The 20,040-nt window shown below is 42.5% G+C and overlaps 2 protein-coding genes across 2 annotated transcripts; both read right to left on the bottom strand.

Moving 5' to 3' along the window:
- Positions 1-2,230: 2,230 nt before the first annotated feature.
- LOC118375827 (zinc-binding protein A33-like) lies at positions 2,231-7,155 on the bottom strand. The gene is made up of 6 exons (XM_035762438.2): positions 6,378-7,155; positions 5,795-5,890; positions 5,418-5,651; positions 4,748-4,770; positions 4,530-4,645; positions 2,231-3,283 (listed from the first exon to the last, which is right to left on the bottom strand). The coding sequence occupies exons 1-6, from the start codon at positions 7,002-7,004 to the stop codon at positions 2,739-2,741; spliced, it is 1,641 nt and encodes a 546-aa protein (XP_035618331.1). The 5' UTR covers positions 7,005-7,155; the 3' UTR covers positions 2,231-2,738.
- Positions 7,156-9,579: 2,424 nt separating this feature from the next.
- LOC127906506 (profilin-2-like) lies at positions 9,580-10,008 on the bottom strand. Its single transcript, XM_052458724.1, has one exon. It carries the CDS (start codon positions 10,006-10,008, stop codon positions 9,580-9,582), a length of 429 nt encoding a protein of 142 aa, XP_052314684.1.
- Between the last annotated feature and the right edge of the window lie 10,032 nt (positions 10,009-20,040).

Below are 20,040 nucleotides of genomic sequence, written 5' to 3'. Positions count from 1 at the left end.
CAATAACGCCCAAAGTCCACAAACGGTACAATAAACAAAACACACGGGTCAAACACATACCCGGCGCGAACCACACGTAACAAAAAAAACAATTCCACACACAGACATGGGGGCAACAGAGGGTAAAATACATTTAGTCAGATGAGGGAATGTGAACCAGGTGTGCGGAAAACCAAGACAAAACAAATGGAAAATGAAAAGTGGAGCGTCGATGGCCAGAAGACCGGTGACGTCAACCGCCAAACCCAGCCCGAACAAGGAGAGGGCCCGGCTTCGGCGGAAGTCGTGACAAAGTTCAATCATTTTGAAGGCAATGCTACCAAATACTAATTGAGTGTATGTAAACTTCTGACACGCTGGGAATTGGATGAAATAAATAAAAGCTGAAATAAATCACTCTCTGCTATTATTCTGACATTTCATATTCTTAAAATAAAGTGGTGATCCTAACTGACCTAAGATAGTGAGTTTTTACTTTGATTAAATGTCAGGAATTGTGAAAAACTGAGTTGAACTGTTTTTGGCTGTCACGGCTGGCTGAAGGACTGGATCAAGGTGCAGCATGGTAAGCGTACATTTTATTTTTATTAAAAATGACACCGACAAAACAAAGAACAAAACCGTGACGCTTTGGGCTATGTGCCCTGAACAAAGTCAAAGTTAACTTCCCACAAAACAGGTGGGGGAAAGGGTACCTAAGTATGGTTCTCAATCAGAGACAACGATAGACAGCTGCATAAAAAGCCTCTCTATGGCCAGGGCGTGACATTGGCTAAGGTGTATGTGGTTTTTGGTTTACTTCCGACTTCAACTGTATTTATTTGGATAGTGAAGCTAAAACATTTCATTTGGCTCTACAATCCATTTTGGATTTAAGACCAAATGTTATATATGAGGTGACAGTTCAGAATGTCACCTTTTATTTGAGGGTATTTTCGTAAATATCTCTTTTACCGTTTAAAAATTGAAGCGCTTAATGTATCTAGTCCCCCCATTTGAAGGTGTCATAAGTATTTGGACAAATTCACTTATAACATATTAAAGTAGTCAAACATTGTAGTATTTGGTCCCATATTCCTAGCGCACAATTACTACATCAAGCTTGTGACTCTACAAACTTGTTGGATGCATTTGTAGTTTGCTTTGGTTGTTTCAGATTATTTTGTGCCTAATAGAAATGAATGGTAAATAATGTATTGTGTCATTTTGGAGTCACTTTTATTGTGAATAAGAATAGAATATGTTTACAAGCACTTCTACATTAATGTCGATGCTATCATGATTATGGATTATCCTGAATCAATCCGAAATAATGAGTGTGAAAGTTACAGAGGCACAAAGATTATACCCCCAAAACATGCTACCTTCTCACTATTACCAATAACAGGGGAGGTTAACATTTTTTGGAGGGTTTGATATTTATCACTCTTTCATTTTCTCACTCATCATTATTCATGGTTATCAGTAATCATGGTAGCATCCACATTAATGTAGAAGTGTTATGAAACAAATTATGTTTTTATTTACAATGAAAGGCACTTCAAAATGACACAATACGTTATTTACCATTCATTTATATTGGGCACAAAATAATCTGAAACACAACTAAAATAAACTGAAAATGCATCACAAGCTTGATGCATTCATTGCGTGCTAGGAATATGGGACCAAAAAATACTACTTTAATTCACTGAAAAGTGAATTTGTCCAAATACTCAAGACACATTTTCATACTGATCTCCTGTGTGAATCGAACCCACAACCTTGGTGTTGCGAGCGGCATGCTCTAACAACTGAGTCACACGGGACCACTCCTGATGTGTGTGGGTTGTATCAGCCTGCATGGTGGAATGAGAATGTTTTCCTCAAAGTGCTACTGCTAATGGTACACACACAAAAAATCACTGTGCAGGTTTAAACTGCTCGCTCGCTCTCTCCCTCTCTTTCTTGATTAGTCAGGGATTTCTTGGAAATGGTCCATCAATTGTACTCCAATATTTTTGACGCATTACTCAGCTCGGTTCAATGTACTGTAGGCTAAGCCAAAAGGATCACAGGAAGAAAGACTGACACAACCACACAGAAAACTCTTTTCAAATGACGTCTTAATGATATTCCTCTTTCCTGGGCTCTGATATGCACAAATCCACCATGCAGAAGTGTGTTTATGCCTGTTACTGTTTGTGCTGAGACTATCCAGATCAAATATCAGGTTCTATTTCAACACAGAGACACAAAACAAATTCTTATTTATTTTGAATGGTACAGTATTGTGAGGTGAACGTTTGAAATACTGATGATATCCACAATTCACTAAAATATTATTATTATGCATTGAAGATTACTTATTAAAATAGTTGGCCCATTTATGTCTCAAAATATTGAACTGCCTTTACATTGTACACGATAAGGCAATTTTGTATTCATCATTCTGTTTACGCCAGTCACGTACAATTTACACTGTAATATTGCAAAAGGTTATTGCGCATACATTTAACAAACCTTGATGGTGAAACTCTGGCCCACATCAAGATTACATTTGAAAAATGTATTATTTACAGTTGGCCTGCTTACTGTCTCTAACATCTCAAACAATATAATAGCTATATATAATATATATAATATAATATAATATATATAGCTTATAATCTAACAGTTAGATTCTGAGGGTATTTTAGCACCACACCAGTGTAAGGATGGCCTCAGGCTTTGTGGGGAATAGATAAGTGCCACATCTGTCAGATTTTGGGAAGGAAAACTTTGAGGGGCTCATTCTCATGCACTTTATCCAGGAATCCCAGATTGAAGTAGGGGTACAACGTCTCTGTGAAGGTTTCACGGAACGTATAGAGATGAGTCATGCTCTCTGCATTGTAGAAAGACACCAGACCCCTCTTATAATCCAGATATACCCCTATCCTAGCCAGAGGCTCCTCCAGTGAAAGCACAGTAGGGGGCGATGTACAGGCCATGTACTGTATTCCATAGGACAGGGACAGGGTCCAAAAGCCATTGGCCGGCAAGGCTTTGATTACTCCCTTCCTCGATACAGTTTCTCTAGCCACACCCACGGTCCACACAGTGCTGCTGTAGACCTCTATCTCCCAGTAGTGGCGGCCATAGGTGAAGCCCTGACTGCCCAACAGGGACAATGCAGCATTGAAGCGGTTGGGGTTGTCCTGGACAGAGTGGTTGAAGGTCTGGTAGCGGACACAGGTGAGGGACGAGGTCAGGCTAAGCCAGGGGTTGGCCGTGCTCGAATTCAAGGTGATGGCGGCCGGAACTGAGAATAAGGGAAAATTAGTTGGTCAAGTTAGGTATTGCATGATTTTACATGCCATGACACAGATACAAAGCATTACAACCGTAAGGCTCTCCGCCCACAACCGTAAGGCTCTCCAGAGGGTAGTGAGGTCTGCACAACGCATCACCGGGGGCAAACTACCTGCCCTCCAGGACACCTACACCACCCGATGTCACAGGAAGGCCATAAAGATAATCAAGGACAACAACTACCCGAGCCACTGCCTGTTCACCCCGCTATCATCCAGAAGGCGAGGTCAGTACAGGTGTACCAAAGCAGGGACCGAGAGACTGAAAAACAGCTTCTATCTTAAGGCCATCAGACTGTTAAACAGCCACCACTAACATTGAGTGGCTGCTGCCAACATACTGACTCAACTCCAGCCACTTTAATAATGGAAATTGATGGGAATTGATGTAAAAAATGGTATCACTAGCCACAATGCCACTTAATATAATGTTTACATACCCTACATTACTCATCTCATATATATATGTATATACTGTACTCTATATCATGTACTGCATCTTGCCATCTTTATGTAATACATGTATCACTATCCACTTTAAACTATGCCACTTTATGTTTACATACCCTACATTACTCATCTCATATGTATATACTGTACTCTATACCATCTACTGCATCTTGCCTATGCCGTTCTGTACCATCACTCATTCATATATCTTCATGTACATATTATTTATCCCTTTACACTTGTGTGTATAAGGTAGTAGTTGTGGAATTGTTAGATTACTCGTTGGTTATTACTGCATTGTCGGAACTAGAAGCACAAGCATTTCGCTACACTCGCATTAACATCTGCTAACCATGTGTATGTGACAAATAACATTTGATTTGATTTGACAATGTGAACACAGTATAATTCCCTGTAGCAGTTTCAACTTTCCATTCTAAATAACAAAACAACTGTCAAGTAGTCAATTCTGGGCAATTCATGTATGTTGCAGAGGAAAAATATTTGCTGAAAGCTCCTGAATTATTGCTCCTGAGTGCTGTAATTGTCAGTCACTCTACTAAAGGTTCAGTGGAGGCAGCTTAGGGGAGGACAGCTCATAATAATAGCTGGAATGGAGTCATTGGAATTGTATCAAACGTGGCTTCCATGTGATTGATACCATTCCATTGACTCCATAACAACCATTATTATTAGCCTTCCTCCCCTCAGCAAGCCTCCACTCTAAAGGTTAATGCCTTACAGTACCTGGGTAGATGCTTCCTTTCAGTGATTTCCACACTCGGTACTGCAGGGGCCCTGCGAACCGACCCTCACACAGACTGGGGGCCGTGAGAGTAGGCTTTTCAAACTTGGGAGTCGGCCTGCCAAAGGCAACACAAGCTTCAGACAATACATATCAGAAACATGAAAACTCCATCATGGAATAATAATCTAAAACGTCCCACGTCCCATCACGCACTCACCTCTGGACCAGGGTCTTGATATTCTGGGACGAGACAGGAAAAACAGAGGGGAGAGTGTGCTGATTAGTTTTGGCAGTGGGTAAAATGAGAGAAAGCTGTTTTCCACATGACATCAGTGTCTGAGCTCACGCTATCGCGGCCGTGTGGGATCTCCCAGTGGTTGGGGGAAAGTCCCTGGGTCTGAGCCTGCTTTCCCTATAATCTCCTTATCCTCACCATTGACCAGGAGTGAGGTCATGGGCCCACATCCTGCCTGTGCTCCACCCTGAAGGGTCCCTCCCTGCACTCTGGAGGGCCATTGTGTGTATTTTATGTGTTTGTCATTGATAAGGGTCTTGTCCTTATCAAGGATAATGCCGAGTGAATTTCCCATGTTGGGATCAATTAAGTACTACTCTACTCATTGCTATCAGAAAGACCTTCCTGTAGAATGCCTAGAATGGTTACTTACTAACTTATTACAGCAGATGTAAATGTCTAGAAGTGTGCAAGCTAGTTTTGTCCTCCCATCCAGTACATAATTTTCAAACAGCACAAGCAAAATAACATAAAATCTAACCTAAAAGTTTTCAGTGTGAAACACATATTTTTCACATTCCCCCGTCAAGGAAGCTCATTGAGTTACTTCTCATGTGAAATTCCACCAGCCTAGAATTACCCTGTCTCTCACCCGCAGCAATGTAAAGGGGTCCTGTTCCCTCAGCTTGTCCTCGATCTCATTCAGGGCCCTCTGCAGACGGCAGACCTCCACACAGAGCAGGGCCTTGTGTTCGTCCAGCCTGATCAGCTCCCTGCGCTCCTCTGTCTTCAGCTTCACCTGCAGCAGCTTCTCTTCCTGGTACAGAAACTGGTGCAGGTCGCTGAACTGGGCCTCGATGCGCTGCTTCAGGTCTGCCGTGTGCTCCTGGGGGGACAGAAAGTGTGTGGGGTTTTAGGGGGGCTCATTAGCAATGGCAGTTAGTTCAAGAGGGTCAAGGTTTATGAGACACTCAAGGTTTATGTGCAATGTACAGATTGTTACAAGCTGTAGATACTTGAGCGTTTCACCTTGAGCTTCTTGACCTCGTCCTCAGTCTCTCTCTCACACTGCAGGGCTGTGTTCAGCTCCCCTTTCAGAGAGTCCATGGAACTGCTGAGAGACGCCTGCATGGCCAGAATAAAGTAGCAGCATGATTCAAAGTCGGCATCAGGCTTCTGTTCTCTACACCAGGCCTTACAGTAAATACAGTAATCTGCTGTTGGAGTGGGGCTGGAATATGAATGTTATGGGAAACAATCTGGATGCAACTCTTTTAACAAGGGAATGTGGGGAGAATAATGAGAAGTTTGTCTTACAGAAAAAAGTGACACGTAAAGTGATGTGACAAGTCATTGACATTGTAGTTGTTGATGTCAAGTCACTTTGTTTTTTTGTGCAACATTTGATCAAATCAACTTTGTTTTGCTTCAATTCCCCCCAAGCAAAATTCTACTGCTCAGTCCATAGCACCACCTGTCTTCAATTTCCCCTGCAACTGGAACCCTTGGTTTAGTTGATTTTTTTAACTCTGAGCTAAGCCTTTTACTAGCATTCTTTGAAAAATATAAGAGTGTAACAAGGCAACACAAGTCAAATAGAATTTGGACTTACCCTGTATCTCTGCTGTGCCTCATGGACACACACCATGTTGTGGTTCCGGTGCTCCTGAGAGAGTCCACACACCAGACACAACAGCTCTTGGTCCTCCTCACAGTAGAGCTTCAGCTCCTCTCGGTGCCGGCCACAGCACGGGGCAGGAGCAAGGCTCCTCTCTGGTACGCCCATGTCCCCCAGCAGCCCCTCTGTCTCCTCCAGGCCCTGGCAGTAGCTCTCCACTATGTTACCCACGATGCGGTTGGGCCGGTAGCTCTGGCCAGGGAAGACCTTCCTGCACTGGGGACAGGATCCGGACCCCCCCTGGACCTGGCCTCTGGGGCCCGTCCAGAAGCCAGCGATACATGCCTGGCAGAAGGTGTGGTCGCAGGGCAGGGAGACAGGCTGCTTGAAGAGGTCCAGGCAGATAGAACAGGTTAGGTCTCGGCTAAGTCGCTGTGCTGAGCTCTTGGATACTTGCCCAGCCATACTAGACAACCTCTGCTTTTCCTTTGTAGTTTGCATTGGAAGCTCCCCCTCCCTGTATTTGGAACTTTTCTTGTCTGATTTCTCCACTTCGACGTTGTGTGGAGACGTTAACTGGAGTTTCTCCACCTCTCTGTGATTCTTACTCCTTATGTTCATTCCTTCTTTCTTTCCTTCTTTCAGACGTATCGTTTTTTTTGTGCTGGATTGGAAGCTTTTGAGACGTCCTCCGTCTCCTGAGCGTTTGGATCCTCTCTGTCTGGTCTCCGCTCTGACTCAGCTCAGTCTTCCTGTTGACTGTGGGAAAGGAAGGGGCTGGTGAGGAGGCGGCCTCTCTGTTGCTCCATCCCAGATAGGCAGGGGTGCTCTGTGGGCCCCCTTGTAAACTCCCCCTCTGACGCCAGAGCTATTCAGGAAAATAAGGCAGGCCAGACATGGTCATTCTGTGCTCTGATTGTTTGTGTAGAGATGTTATGGTGGTAACTGCAGTGCAGTCCTGCTTCTTGAGCAGAATAGCATTGTTAATAATCCACTTTACTATAATGCTTAGTTATGGGAATCAGTTAATCCCTAGCGTGTGTGTGTGTGTGTGTGTGTGTGTGTGTGTGTGTGTGTGTGTGTGTGTGTGTGTGTGTGTGTGTGTGTGTGTGTGTGTGTGTGTGTGTGTGTGTGTGTGTGTGTGTGTGTGTGTGTGTGTGTGTGTGTGTGTGTGTGTTAGTCCTACAGTACTGTATGTGAAAACTTTGAGTCAAAACAGATGTGCCCTATTTTTTCTTTAGCTGGCTGGAAAACAACCTACATTTTGCATGACAATAAACAATGGTATTAAATTATTTCAAAGAACCATATACTGTAACATCACTGACAAAATATATAATCAACTTGCAGAAAATGTATAAAAAAATATATAAGTGAACAGTGATGGCTTGTCTCTATAAACTCCTAAGTGTGGGAGCCTACTGTGCTTAAATAGTACCTTGAAGTGTGTACTCACACATATGGAGCTCCAGTCAGCTATAGCCAACTACACCCATGTTCATGTGAGTACCCAAACAGGTTTTTCATAACTGAACTTTCCAATAGAAGTGTGTGAATTTATCAAATCTAATTTTATTATACACATACACAGATCACTGATGTGATCTTCCTGTCTGGGTTGGCGCCCCCCTTTGGGTTGTGCCGTGGCGGAGATCTTTGTGGGCTATACTCGGCCTTGTCTCAGAATGGTAAGTTGATGGTTGAAGATATCCCTCTAGTGGTGTGGGGGCTGTGCTTTGGTGAAGTGGGTGGGGTTATATCCTTCCTGTTTGGCCCTGTCCGGGGTATCATCGGATGGGGCCACAGTGTCTCCTGACCCCTCCTGTCTCAGCCTCCAGTATTTATGCTACAATAGTTTGGGTCGGGGGGCTAGGGTCAGTCTGTTATATCTGGATTATTTCTCCTGTCTTATCCGGTGTCCTGTCTGGATTTAAGTATGCTCTCTCTAATTCTCTCTTTCTTTCTCTCTCGGAGGACCTGAGCCCTAGGACCATACCTCAGGACCACCTGGCATGATGACTCCTTGCTGTCCCCAGTCCACCTGGCCGTGCTGCTGCTCCAGTTTCAATTGTTCTGCCTGTGGCTATGGAATCCTGACCTGTTCACCGGACGTGCTACCTGCCCCAGACCTACTATTTGACCATGCTGGTCATTTATGAACATTTGAACATCTTGGCCATGTTCTGTTATAATCTCCACCCGGCACAGCCAGAAGAGGACTGGCCACCCCTCATAGCCTGGTTCCTCTCTATGTTTCGGCCTTTCTAGGGAGTTTTTCCTAGCCAATGTGCTTCAAGACCTGCATTGCTTGCTATTTGGGGTTTTAGGCTGGATTTCTGTACAGCACTTTGAGATATCAGCTGATGTACGAAGGGCTATATAAATACATTTGATTTGATTTAGAAGATATTATTGTGGGTGTAGCAAAATGCTTGTGTTCCTAGTTCCACCAGCGCAGTAGTATCAGACAATGTGGGGACGATAGTTTAACGCAATTAAGTTCAATAACCAGTACAGTGTCAGCCTGCGGTAGCTGGTTACTTTTAAGTGCACTCCAATGTAGACAAACACCTTGTCAAACACTATGGGCTGAAGTCATATTTTGAGCATATGCCCTTTTTTATTTCTTCTACCTGGTGTTAATTTCAGGCACTGCATGCACGAGTCACATTTCTTCCTTAATTGTTCACGTCTCTAATACATTCTGTTCTGAAGGTATATTATAGACCTTAGACTCAGGTTATGCTATTATGCAAGTTATGAACGCAATGTGTGACCATTTCTCCAAGATTCTTGACAGGGTATGTATTTACTCTGCTATTGGTGTCTTGTATTCCAAGCAGCAGGCATACTTAGCCTACTACTTGTTAAACTGAGTGTCTGACACTTAACTTTTTAACTGTCTTTTTGACAGTTATTGTCACATTGCCTGTTTATCCTGGTCTGTGGCTGACCATGTAATTCTGTAATGACAATGTGGGACCTGGCCATACAGACTTGTGTGTACTTGTCTTGCATACTAGGTCACTGTATTCTAGGTCACTACACAATTAAAGAAGCACAAATATGTCACTAACTACAGGACACAGTGTAGACAGTTTTAGACAGTTTCAACTCAGTTTACTCCGTCAAATATCCCATACTGTCCATGACACAGGAATATCCTCCCAAGCAAGAGTTCAGGTAAGCAGTAAATTCAAGCAAGTTGTGATGATCCTGCCTTGCGAAGGCATGCAGCCATCTGATAGGCCTTGTGATTGAGGAATCCGCTGCTGATCCCCCTGTTGCCGAGGAGCACCAGGAGGAGATGGCGTGTCCGGCGCACGGCCACACCCCGGCTGGGCCTGTGCTTGGTGCGCAGGTCCATTGACCTCTCCCCTGGGGTGACCATGTTGTCCCTCACCAGGGCACAGCGCAGCCCCCCCAGGCTCACTCCCTGGGTCTGGATGTCCTCTCTCTTCCTGGCCAGTATCCTCCTAATCTCACGCCGGGTCAGATGTTCCAGTGATCCCCCTGGAGTGGCCGCCATCACCCTGCGGGTACTGACGTTCACCAACGCACAGTCTGCACACTGGCCCTCAAACATCAACCTGTCCACATAGTGCTGCAAGCTGGGCAATGCCATTCCTGGGGAGGGGGTGGAGGGATGTGTCCCTGAAAATATTAATTTATTTTAGCCTGAGCTAATGAAAGCAGGAAGTGTGCAGAATGTTGATCAATTATGGAGAGAATTGATTATCTACCAACATGGGTCCATATTGAGAATTCCCTAAAAACCTACCTTGTTGGTTTGGGGGAAACATGTCAGAGAAATACTGCCACTGTGTCAACTGAAGTGTCTCAGACTTCTGTGATGTCACAAAGGATAACTAATAATGTCATCCCCTTTTGTTGCACAAAGCCTACCACTAAATTAGAAGCAGAATACAGACATCTAGTGGCCAAAGTGCAAGTCTGCCATTACCTGTATTATAATTCACATACAGGATCTAGGAATGGCAGGAGATGGAATTGTATTACTCATGGACATACTCATCTGAAGTGGGGTGGAGAAAATTAGAAAATAAATAAAATCAGTAATTCAATTAAGCCAATAACTTTTGTGTTTAACTCCATTCATAATATCTGATCACCCCAAGCCTAACAAAATGTTAGTTTCCAACAAAATACCTGACTGTTGCTGAAAACAAATGTATCCAGTACCTTGCAAACCAGTGGCGGTCAGTGCTGTTTATGATGAGGGAGGACACATTTATTTTTTAATGAGCATGGCCTTATTTCTATTAAAGCATATTGGATGACTGTCATTCATATTCCATTCACCCAGTTCAATGTAACATTGATAGGTTTAGGCTACAACATGATACTCAAATGTGACTTAACACTTGGATTTGGTCTTATGTAGCAACATTTGAAATGGTGTTTTTATTATATTTTTTACATTGGATAAAAGTAGAGACTCAGGGCTACAAAATGGTATATCACTCTCTGCATTTGAGGAACAATGAGAAAGTAAATCTGCTTTGAAAGTTGATCAGCTTTTAAACTCACTTCTGAGAAAATGGCCTTTGAATGTTTTGATATCTAGTGAAAAGCTCTTCTTTGTCTACACCCATTCAGCATCGTTCACACACTCTTAAGCTTTAGCCCCACCCATCTCATTTCGCTCTTGGAGCACACACTTGAAGCTCTGGCTGATGATTTGTTTACCTATGAATGACATGAAAACAGTCTAACCAGCTCTTTCTGGCAACAATTTCATTACACTTTTTTGCAGTTGTTTACTGACACCGGCCATATTCAATGGGTGTTGTACACACGTCACATAATGTTAGCTAACCAGCCACCCAGCTAAACAACAATGAACACAGCGCCAGTACACTAACAGTACACTAACAGTACACTTTAGCTTAACACATGTAGCTAGCTAGCTAGGCACACAATGAACCTAGCAAGGTAAACAAAGTGTAAGATCATACGTAACATAACATGGGGCGGCAGGGTAGCCTAGTGGTTTTACAGTGTTGGGCTAGTAACTGGAAGGTTGCAAGGTCAAACCCCTGAGCTGACAAGGTACAAATCTGTCATTCTGCCCCTGAACAGGCAGTTAACCCACTGTTCCTAGGCCGTCATTGAAAATAAGAATTTGTTCTTAACTGACTTGCCTAGTTCAATAAAAGTACAAAAAAATAAAATAAAATAATAATAATGTAAACTAATGAGCCAGCCAGCTAACATTAGCTAGCTAAACAACAATGAACACAGCGCTAACAATGGCACAGAGTGCTGGGAGCTAACCAACCAGGTTCAATGTTAGAAAGCTGACATTAGGCTCTAACTAGAAAAGCAAACTGCTCTGGGATACGAATAACAATGTCAGCCAGGGAGCCAGCCAGCTAACATTAGCTAGCTAACAGTACACTTTAGCTTAAGACATGTAGCTTGCAAGCTAGGTAAACAATAAACCTAATTAGGTAAACAAAGTGAGATCACACATTTTTTACATTCAAACAGTGAAGTCATGACTAGCCATCATGAGGTTGCTACAACCTAGCCTATGAATGAAAGTTTACAACTGATGGGTTCTAAACTTTAAATATTGTTAGTCATCAGGTATCCTATTGAAATGAGGAGTGCCTTACAACACCAGAATTTGACCTTGCAACCTTCCAGTTACTAGCCCAACACTGTAAAACCACTAGGCTACCCTGCCGCCCCATGTTATGTTACGTATGATCTTACACTTTGTTTACCTTGCTAGGTTCATTGTGTGCCTAGCAGCTAAAGTGTACAGTGTTAAGTTAATGGTTATCTGTTAGTGTAGGTTAATGTACAGTGTTCATTGTTGAAGCTGGGTGGCTGGTTAGCTAAGTTATTGTGTACACTTTAGCCAAATGCATTTAAACTGGTTAGTTTTTCATGTCAAATCAAATCTGACATTTAAGAGCGAAATGAGATGGGTGGGGCCGAGTAAAAATTCCAGGGGTGTCAAAGTGTTTTAGGTCAATGTTCATTGAAAAAATTTTTAAATGACAATGGTGAACCTAATTGTCCTTATATTTTATCAGATAAATGCAATATTTTCTTATGGCTCTGTCAGTAATCTTTAATTTTCAACAGACACAAAAGACAAATCATAACATGAATAAATAAAGAAACCGGTATTCAAGAGGCGTCGAAATGATTTATTTCAACGCACTTATATTCTGGCAGCTTTCAATCTGCGTCTCCCACATTCCCACTGTACTGTACATATCAGAGATGACAGATCCCGACCCTGTGCAAGTTCATATAGATGACACTAAAGTGTATGTAAACTTCCGACTTCAACTGTTTCCTCCTACAGATAACCATTTTTAAACTGAGTTTTTCAGCCTGACATTTAATCCGCCCTGTTTTAAATCTCAATGTTTTATTTTAAGAATGTGAAATGTCAGAATAATAGTAGAGCAAATGATTTATTTCAGCTTATATTTCTTTCAACACATTCCCAGTGGGTCAGAAGTGTATATACACTCAATTTGTATTTGGTAGCATTGCCTTTAAATTGTTTAACTTCGGTCAAACATTTTGGTTAGCCTTCCACAAGCTTCCCACAATAAGTTGGGTGAATTCTGGCCCATTCCTCCTGAAAGAGTTGGTGTAACTGAGTCAGGTTTGTAGGCCTCCTTGCGTGCACACTCTTTTTCAGTTCTGCCCACAAGTTTTCTATGGGATGGAGGTCAGGGCTTTGTGATGGCCACTCCAATACCTTGACTTTGTTATCCTTAAGCCCTTTTGCCAAAACGTTGGAAGTATGCTTGGGGTCATTGTCCATTCGGAAGACCCATCTATGACCAAGCTTTAACTTCCTGACTGATGTCTTGAGATGTTGCTTCAATATATCCACACAATTTTCCATCCTCATGATGCCATCTATTTTGTGAAGTACACCAGTTCCTCCTACAGCAAAGCACCCCCAATACATGATGCTACCACCCCCGTGCTTCACGGTTGAGATAGTGCTCTTCGGCTTGCAAGCCTCCCCCATTTCCTCCAAACATAATGATGGTCATTATGGTCAAACAGTTCAATTTTTGTTTCATCAGACCAGAGGACATTTCTAGATACTTTTGTACCTGTTTCCTCCAGCATCTTCACAAGGTCCTTTGCTGTTGTTCTGAGATTGGTTTGCACTTTTCGCACCAAAGTACGTTCATTACATTTACATTTACATTTAAGTCATTTAGCAGACGCTCTTATCCAGAGCGACTTACAAATTGGTGCATTCACCTTATGACATCCAGTGGAACAGCCACTTTACAATAGTGCATCTAAATATTTTAAGGGGGGTGAGAAGGATTACTTTATCCTATCCTAGGTATTCCTTAAAGAGGTGGGGTTTCAGGTGTCTCCGGAAGGTGGTGATTGACTCCGCTGTCCTGGCGTCGTGAGGGAGTTTGTTCCACCATTGGGGGGCCAGAGCAGCGAACAGTTTTGACTGGGCTGAGCGGGAACTGTACTTCCTCAGTGGTAGGGAGGCGAGCAGGCCAGAGGTGGATGAACGCAGTGCCCTTGTTTGGGTGTAGGGCCTGATCAGAGCCTGGAGGTACTGAGGTGCCGTTCCCCTCACAGCTCCGTAGGCAAGCATCATCATCATGAAGTTCATCTCTAGGAGACAAAATGTGTCTCCTTCCTGAGCGGTATGACGGCTGTGTGTTCCCATGGTGTTTACACTTGTGTACTATTGTTTGTACAGACGAACGTGGTACCTTCAGGCATTTGGAAATTGCTCCCAAGGATGAACCAATTTTTCTTCTGAGGTCCTGGCTGATTTCTTTTGATTTTCACATGATGTCAAGCAAAGAGGCACTGAGTTTGAAGGTAGGCCTTGAAATAAATCCACAAGTACACCTCCAAATGACTCAAATGCTGTCAATTAGCTTATAAAGCCATGGCATTTTCTGGAATTTTCCAATCTGTTTAAAGACACAGTCAACTTAGTGTATTTAAACTTCGGACCCACTGGAATGGTGATATAGTGAGCTATAAGTGAAATAATCTGTCTGTAAACAGTTGTTGGAAAAATGACTTGTGTCATGCACAAAGTAGATGTCCTAACTGATTTGCCAAAACTATAGTTTGTTAACAAGAAATTTGTGGAGTGCTTGAAAAACTAGTTTTAATGACTCCAACCTAGTTGTATGTAAACTTCCGACTTCCACTGTACATGTTTCAAGCAGATCACCATAGTCCCTGTGTCCATGGAAGCGAAGGTAACCTGCCGGTAGCACTCATGTTGGTAGCCATGAAGTGCTTTGAAAGGCTGGTCATGGCTCACATCAACAGCATCCTCCTGGATACCCTAGACCCCCTCAAATCCACATACCGCCCCAACAGATCCACAGATGACTCAATCTTGAACTACACACTGCCCTTTCCCACCTGGACAAAAGGAACACCTACATGAGAATGCTGTTCATTGTCTACAACTCAATGTTCAACATCACAGTGCCCACAAAGATCATCACTAAGCTAAGGACCCTGGGACCTCAGGACCCTCTGCAACTGGATCCTGGACTTACTGGGGTAGGCAACAACACATCTGCCACGCTGATCCTCAACACTGGGGACCCTCAGGTGTGTGTACTTAGTCCCCTCTTGTACTCCCTGTTCAACCACGACTGCGTGGCCAAACACGACTCCAACACCATAATTAAGTTAGCTGATGACACAACAGTGATCACAGCGATGGGACAGCCTATAGGGAGGAGGTCAGAGAACTGACAGTGTGGTGCTAGGACAACAACCTTTCCCTCAATGTGAGAAAGACAAAGGAGCTGATCGTGGACTACAGGAAAATGCGGGCCGAATAGGCCCCCATTAACATCGACGGGGAGGTAGTGGAGCAGGTTGAGTGCTTCAAGTTCCTTGGTGTCCACATCACCAACAAACTATCATGGTCCAAGCATACTAAGACAGACATGAAGAGGGCACGACAAAAACCTTTTCCCCCTCAGGAGACTGAAAAAATTTGGCATGGGTCCCCAGATCCTCAAAAAGTTCTACAGCTACACCATCGAGAGCATCCTGATCGGTTGCATCACCGCCTGGTATGGCAACTGCTCGGCATCTGACCATAAGTCAGGCCCAGTACATCACTGGGGCCAAGCTTCCTGCCGTCCAGGACCTATATAATAGGCGATGTTAGAGGAAAGCCCATGAAATTGTTAGAGACTCCAGTCACCCAAGTCATAGACTGTTTTATCTGCTTCCGCATGGCAAGCGGTAACAGAGCACCAAGTCTAGGACCAAAAGGCTCCTGTAAAACAAAATCTTGTTCGGGATAGGGTCTAGTTTCCTGAATTTCCACCTGACTGATGTGCCCAAAGTAAACTGCCTGTTACTCAGGCTCAGAACCCAGGATATGCATATAATTGGTAGCAATGGATAGAAAACTGTTAAAATAATGTCAGCGACAATAACAGAATTGATATGGCAGGCGTAAATGCGAAGAAAAAACAACCAGAATTATTTAGTTTTTTTGGTCCCAGGCGTAAGAGCCTGGGACCAAAAAAAAAAAAAAGCTATGGGTCCTATGTAATTCTGTCTCCCAGATTGCAATTCCTATGGCTTCCACTAGACGTCGACAGTGTTTATTCAGGGTTTTTTGAAAAACAAGCAAGAATTTTGAACTTTGGTGAAGAGAGCACCGGAACAATATCAGTCTTTCGGCGCGCGAAGGAGAGGGTGCGCTTACTAATTTTGCTTTCCTATCGAACATACTACTTTCCGTATGAAATATTATAGTTTGTTTTTAAATTTTAGAGTACCTGAGGATTAAATATAAAGGTTGTTTGACTTGTTTGGATGAAGTTTAGCGGTAGCTTTTTGGACTCCTTTGTCTGCATGTTGAACGAGTGGATTACTGAAATCGATGGTGCCAACTAAACAGACTTTTTGGGATATAAGGAAGGATTTTATCTAACAAAAAAAACATTCATGTTGTAGCTAGGACCCTTGGGATTGCAAACAGAGGAAGATCTTCAAAAATAAGTGATTTACTTCATTGCTATTTGTGATTTTATGAAGCCTTTGCTGGTTGAAAAATATGTTGATGTGGGGCGCCATCCTCAGACAATTGCATGGTATGCTTTCACTGTAAAGCCTATTGTAAATTGGACGATGCAGTTAGATTAACAAGATTTTAAGTTTTTAAATGATACAACTTTCTTATATATTCATGAATGTTTAATATTACGATTGTTTATTTGAAATACGCGCCCTCCAATTTCACCGGAAGTTGTCGGCTGGTGTCCCGCTACAGCTTCTACCCCCAAGACTGCTGAACAATTCATCAAAATGGCCCCTGGACTACTTACATTTACCTCCCCCTCCATTTGTTTTGTACACTGCTGCTACTCGCTGTTTATTATAACTTCACTTCACATGTAGGTTAAAGGCTTGTAAGTAAGTATTTCATGGTAAGGTCTACACTTGTAGAAATGTGACAAAGAATGTTTGATTTGAACCACAAAGGCCAGGGAGGTTTTCCAATACCTCGCAAAGAAGGGCACTTATTGGTAGATAAAGCAGACCTTTCACTTTTTTTTTTCAATACACCCAGTCACCAGAGATTCCATCCTCAGTTGATGGAGTGGATGGAACGATGAGGCCAAACGTGACTTTAAAAAATTTACGGAGTATAATGGCTGTGATAAGAGAAAACTGAGGATGGATCAACAGCATTGTAGTTACTCCACAAAGACAGATTGAAAAGAACAAAGCCTGTACAGAATCAAAATATTCTAAAACATGCATCCTATTAGCAATAAGGCACTAAAGTAATACTGCTAACATTTTGGAAAATAAATTAACTTTATGTCCTAAATACAAAGTATTACGTTTGGGGCAAATCTGACACAACACATCGCTGAGTACCACTCATGTTTTCAAGCATGGTGGTGGCTGCATCATGTTATGGGTATGCTTGTCATCGGCAAGGACTAGTTTTTTTTTTTGGGGGGGGACTGAAAATAAAAGGAATAGACCTAAGCACATGCAAACTCCTAGAGGAAAACTTGGTTCAGTCTGCTTTCCAACAGACACTGGGAGGCAAATTCACCTTTCAGCAGAACAACTACCTAAAACACAAGGCCAAATATACACTAGAGTTGCTTACCAAGACAACATTTAATTTTCCTGAGTGGCCTAGTTTCAATTTGACTTAAATAGGCTTGATAATCTATGGCAAGATTTGAAAGTGTATGTCTAGTAATGATCAACAACAGGCTTGTTGGTTTTTTTTAAAGAAAAATGAGCAAATATTTGAATACTTTTTGAATGCACTGTATTTCAGTATCTTCCCACCCCTAAAGGGATAAAGAACAAGCTTCAGATTTATTTTCAAAGTAAGAAGAAGTTGACTGCTTGGTGCAACTCTCCACAAGAGAAACAGTTTATTTCAAATCTGAGGATGGTAAGCAAATCACCACGGGTGAAGATTTTTCTCGTATAATTGTCATCTTAATTATCACATAATCGTCATTTTATAGACTACTGTGGGCTGTCATCTATAGTGAAATATTATTAACTATACAAATAAAAAATATGTAGGTCTACATGTGACTTCCAATAAAGTGATGTGTGTGAATTATGTCACATTTGTCTCTACATTCAGGGAAAGGATCCTACTGAGAAAAAAAAAATGTCCTGAAGTATTATAGCGCTGGTCAGTCACATATGCCAATGTATTGCATCTCCCTTTTGTACCCTCCAGAACCACATCCTAGCACAAGGATGCTCAATTCCAGTCCTCCGGCCTGATTGGTGTCACACTTTTGCTCCAGCTAACACACCGGACTCCTATAATCAACTAATCATGAACTTCAATATAGAATGCAATTACTTTAAATCAGCTGTGCTGGCTAAGGATGGGGGGAGTAGCAGCACGGCCCCCGAGGACTGGAGTTGCCCATCCCTGTTCTAGCACAACCTTACCAGCCCTTAAAAGCCACTCCATACTTCCCCATACCTTCCTGTGTCCTGGTGCTGTGCCTTTAGTTGTTAGGTAATACATACCCTGAAATGGAAACGGTGTCTTCAATCATTCCTGTATCCTGACCGATGCACCATAGTGGCAACATCACTCCTCAACCAAGTCTAAGATGCAGGCCACCCTAGTCCTTTTCTTTAGTCACATCTGTTCTTGTGAATGTGATGATACATTTGGTCACTAGAGGGCAGGAACATGTAATTTACAGAAATCCTTGCAGACAAATTACAGAGTTTGCAAGTCTGAGTAAATGAGAGTATTTGGTTCTCTTGGGACGTCTTGAACATTTTCATTTATTTTATTCACTTTATGTACAATGAGGCCACATGGCAAGACAGAAATAAAGCGTTCTGCAAATCCAGTGGGCAAAAAGCCAACAGGAAATTACTACATTCTGATAAACCTTCAAGTATGAATGTCATATGCTATAATATGGCATCACAGGTGAGTATCTTGCAAACAAGTGAACGTGCTGGTTGATTGGTTGATGTGAGCCAGTATTTGCCAAACAGTAGGTCAGTCGTTTCTACTGGGTCACACAGCTGTTGGCTGTGGCAGGAAAACATTATTTTCATGAGGGCCAAAGGAAGATGTCACGACACAAAGGTTTGGGAAGCACTGTGGGGGAACCTATTCCCAGTGGAACGCTCTAGTCTGGCTGTTGATGCAGGGGTACATTATTTAAAGGTGGACAGTTATAAACGGGTTGGTTGTTTAGCAACAACCGCCATGTGCGCAACTTCGGGGCAAAACAGATTGTTGACATGTAAACTGTTTTGTCTCCAATGTTTATTGAAAATAAATCTGCCAAATCAGCACTTGTATCTCAAATACACCGTTAGCTGTTGGTTAGCTAGCTAGTAAAGATTTGCCATATTAGCATGGACATGACAGTCAAAACAAGACATGATATCAAGAACAAGATAAAACTGGCCACCTACAAATCCCGCATGGCAGCTTCTTAACATTTTTGCTAGTGATTTAGCCATCTAGATTCACAACACACAGACTTCTACAAAGTTGAATTGCGCGCATAGTTTTTGTGACGTTGTCAGCTAACCTGTCTATCCCATTTGGAGCCATGATCCCTGGAGGACACTTCCAGATGTCCTTCTTTCCCCTCTGCTTTCGGAAAGTATTCAGACACCTTGACTTTTTCCACATTTTACAGCCACACGTTACAGCCTAATTCCAAAATTATATTACATTATTTCGTTTTCTCATCGATCTACACACAATAGCCCATAATGACAGTGAAAACAGGTTTAGACATTTTTGCAAATTTATAAAAAATAAAAAAAAACGTATTTACAGCAGGGCAAAAAAGTATTCAGTCAGCCACCAATTGTGCAAGTTCTCTCACTTAAAAAGATGAGAGGCCTGTAATTTTCATCATAGGTACACTTCAACTATGACAGACAAAATGAGGGGGAAAAACTCCAGAAAATCACATTGTAGGATTTTTAATGAATTTATTTACACGACTGATCCGTGTAAAGGAAAGAATGAATGGGGCCATGTATCGTGAGATTTTGAGTGGAAACCTCCTTCCATCAGCAAGGGCATTGAAGATGAAACGTGGCTGGGTCTTTCAGCATGACAATGATCCCAAACACACTGCCC

The sequence above is a fragment of the Oncorhynchus keta genome, chromosome 12 (assembly GCF_023373465.1).
Source record: "Oncorhynchus keta strain PuntledgeMale-10-30-2019 chromosome 12, Oket_V2, whole genome shotgun sequence".
Lineage (NCBI taxonomy): Eukaryota > Metazoa > Chordata > Actinopteri > Salmoniformes > Salmonidae > Oncorhynchus > Oncorhynchus keta.
This window is presented reverse-complemented; position numbering and strand designations above follow the sequence as displayed.

What these genes read in the sequence shown, in the direction of transcription:
- LOC118375827 (XM_035762438.2), bottom strand. Translation starts at nt 7,004, where the DNA reads ATGAACATAAGGAGTAAGAATCACAGAGAGGTGGAGAAACTCCAGTTA. An exon ending in ACGAGGTCAAGAAGCTCAAG is followed by an intron (nt 5,652 to 5,794) that starts GTGAAACGCTCA and finishes CTGTCCCCCCAG; the next exon opens with GAGCACACGGCAGACCTGAA. An exon ending in GAAAGGAAGCATCTACCCAG is followed by an intron (nt 3,284 to 4,529) that starts GTACTGTAAGGC and finishes CCTTATTCTCAG; the next exon opens with TTCCGGCCGCCATCACCTTG.
- LOC127906506 (XM_052458724.1), bottom strand. Translation starts at nt 10,008, where the DNA reads ATGGCATTGCCCAGCTTGCAGCACTATGTGGACAGGTTGATGTTTGAG.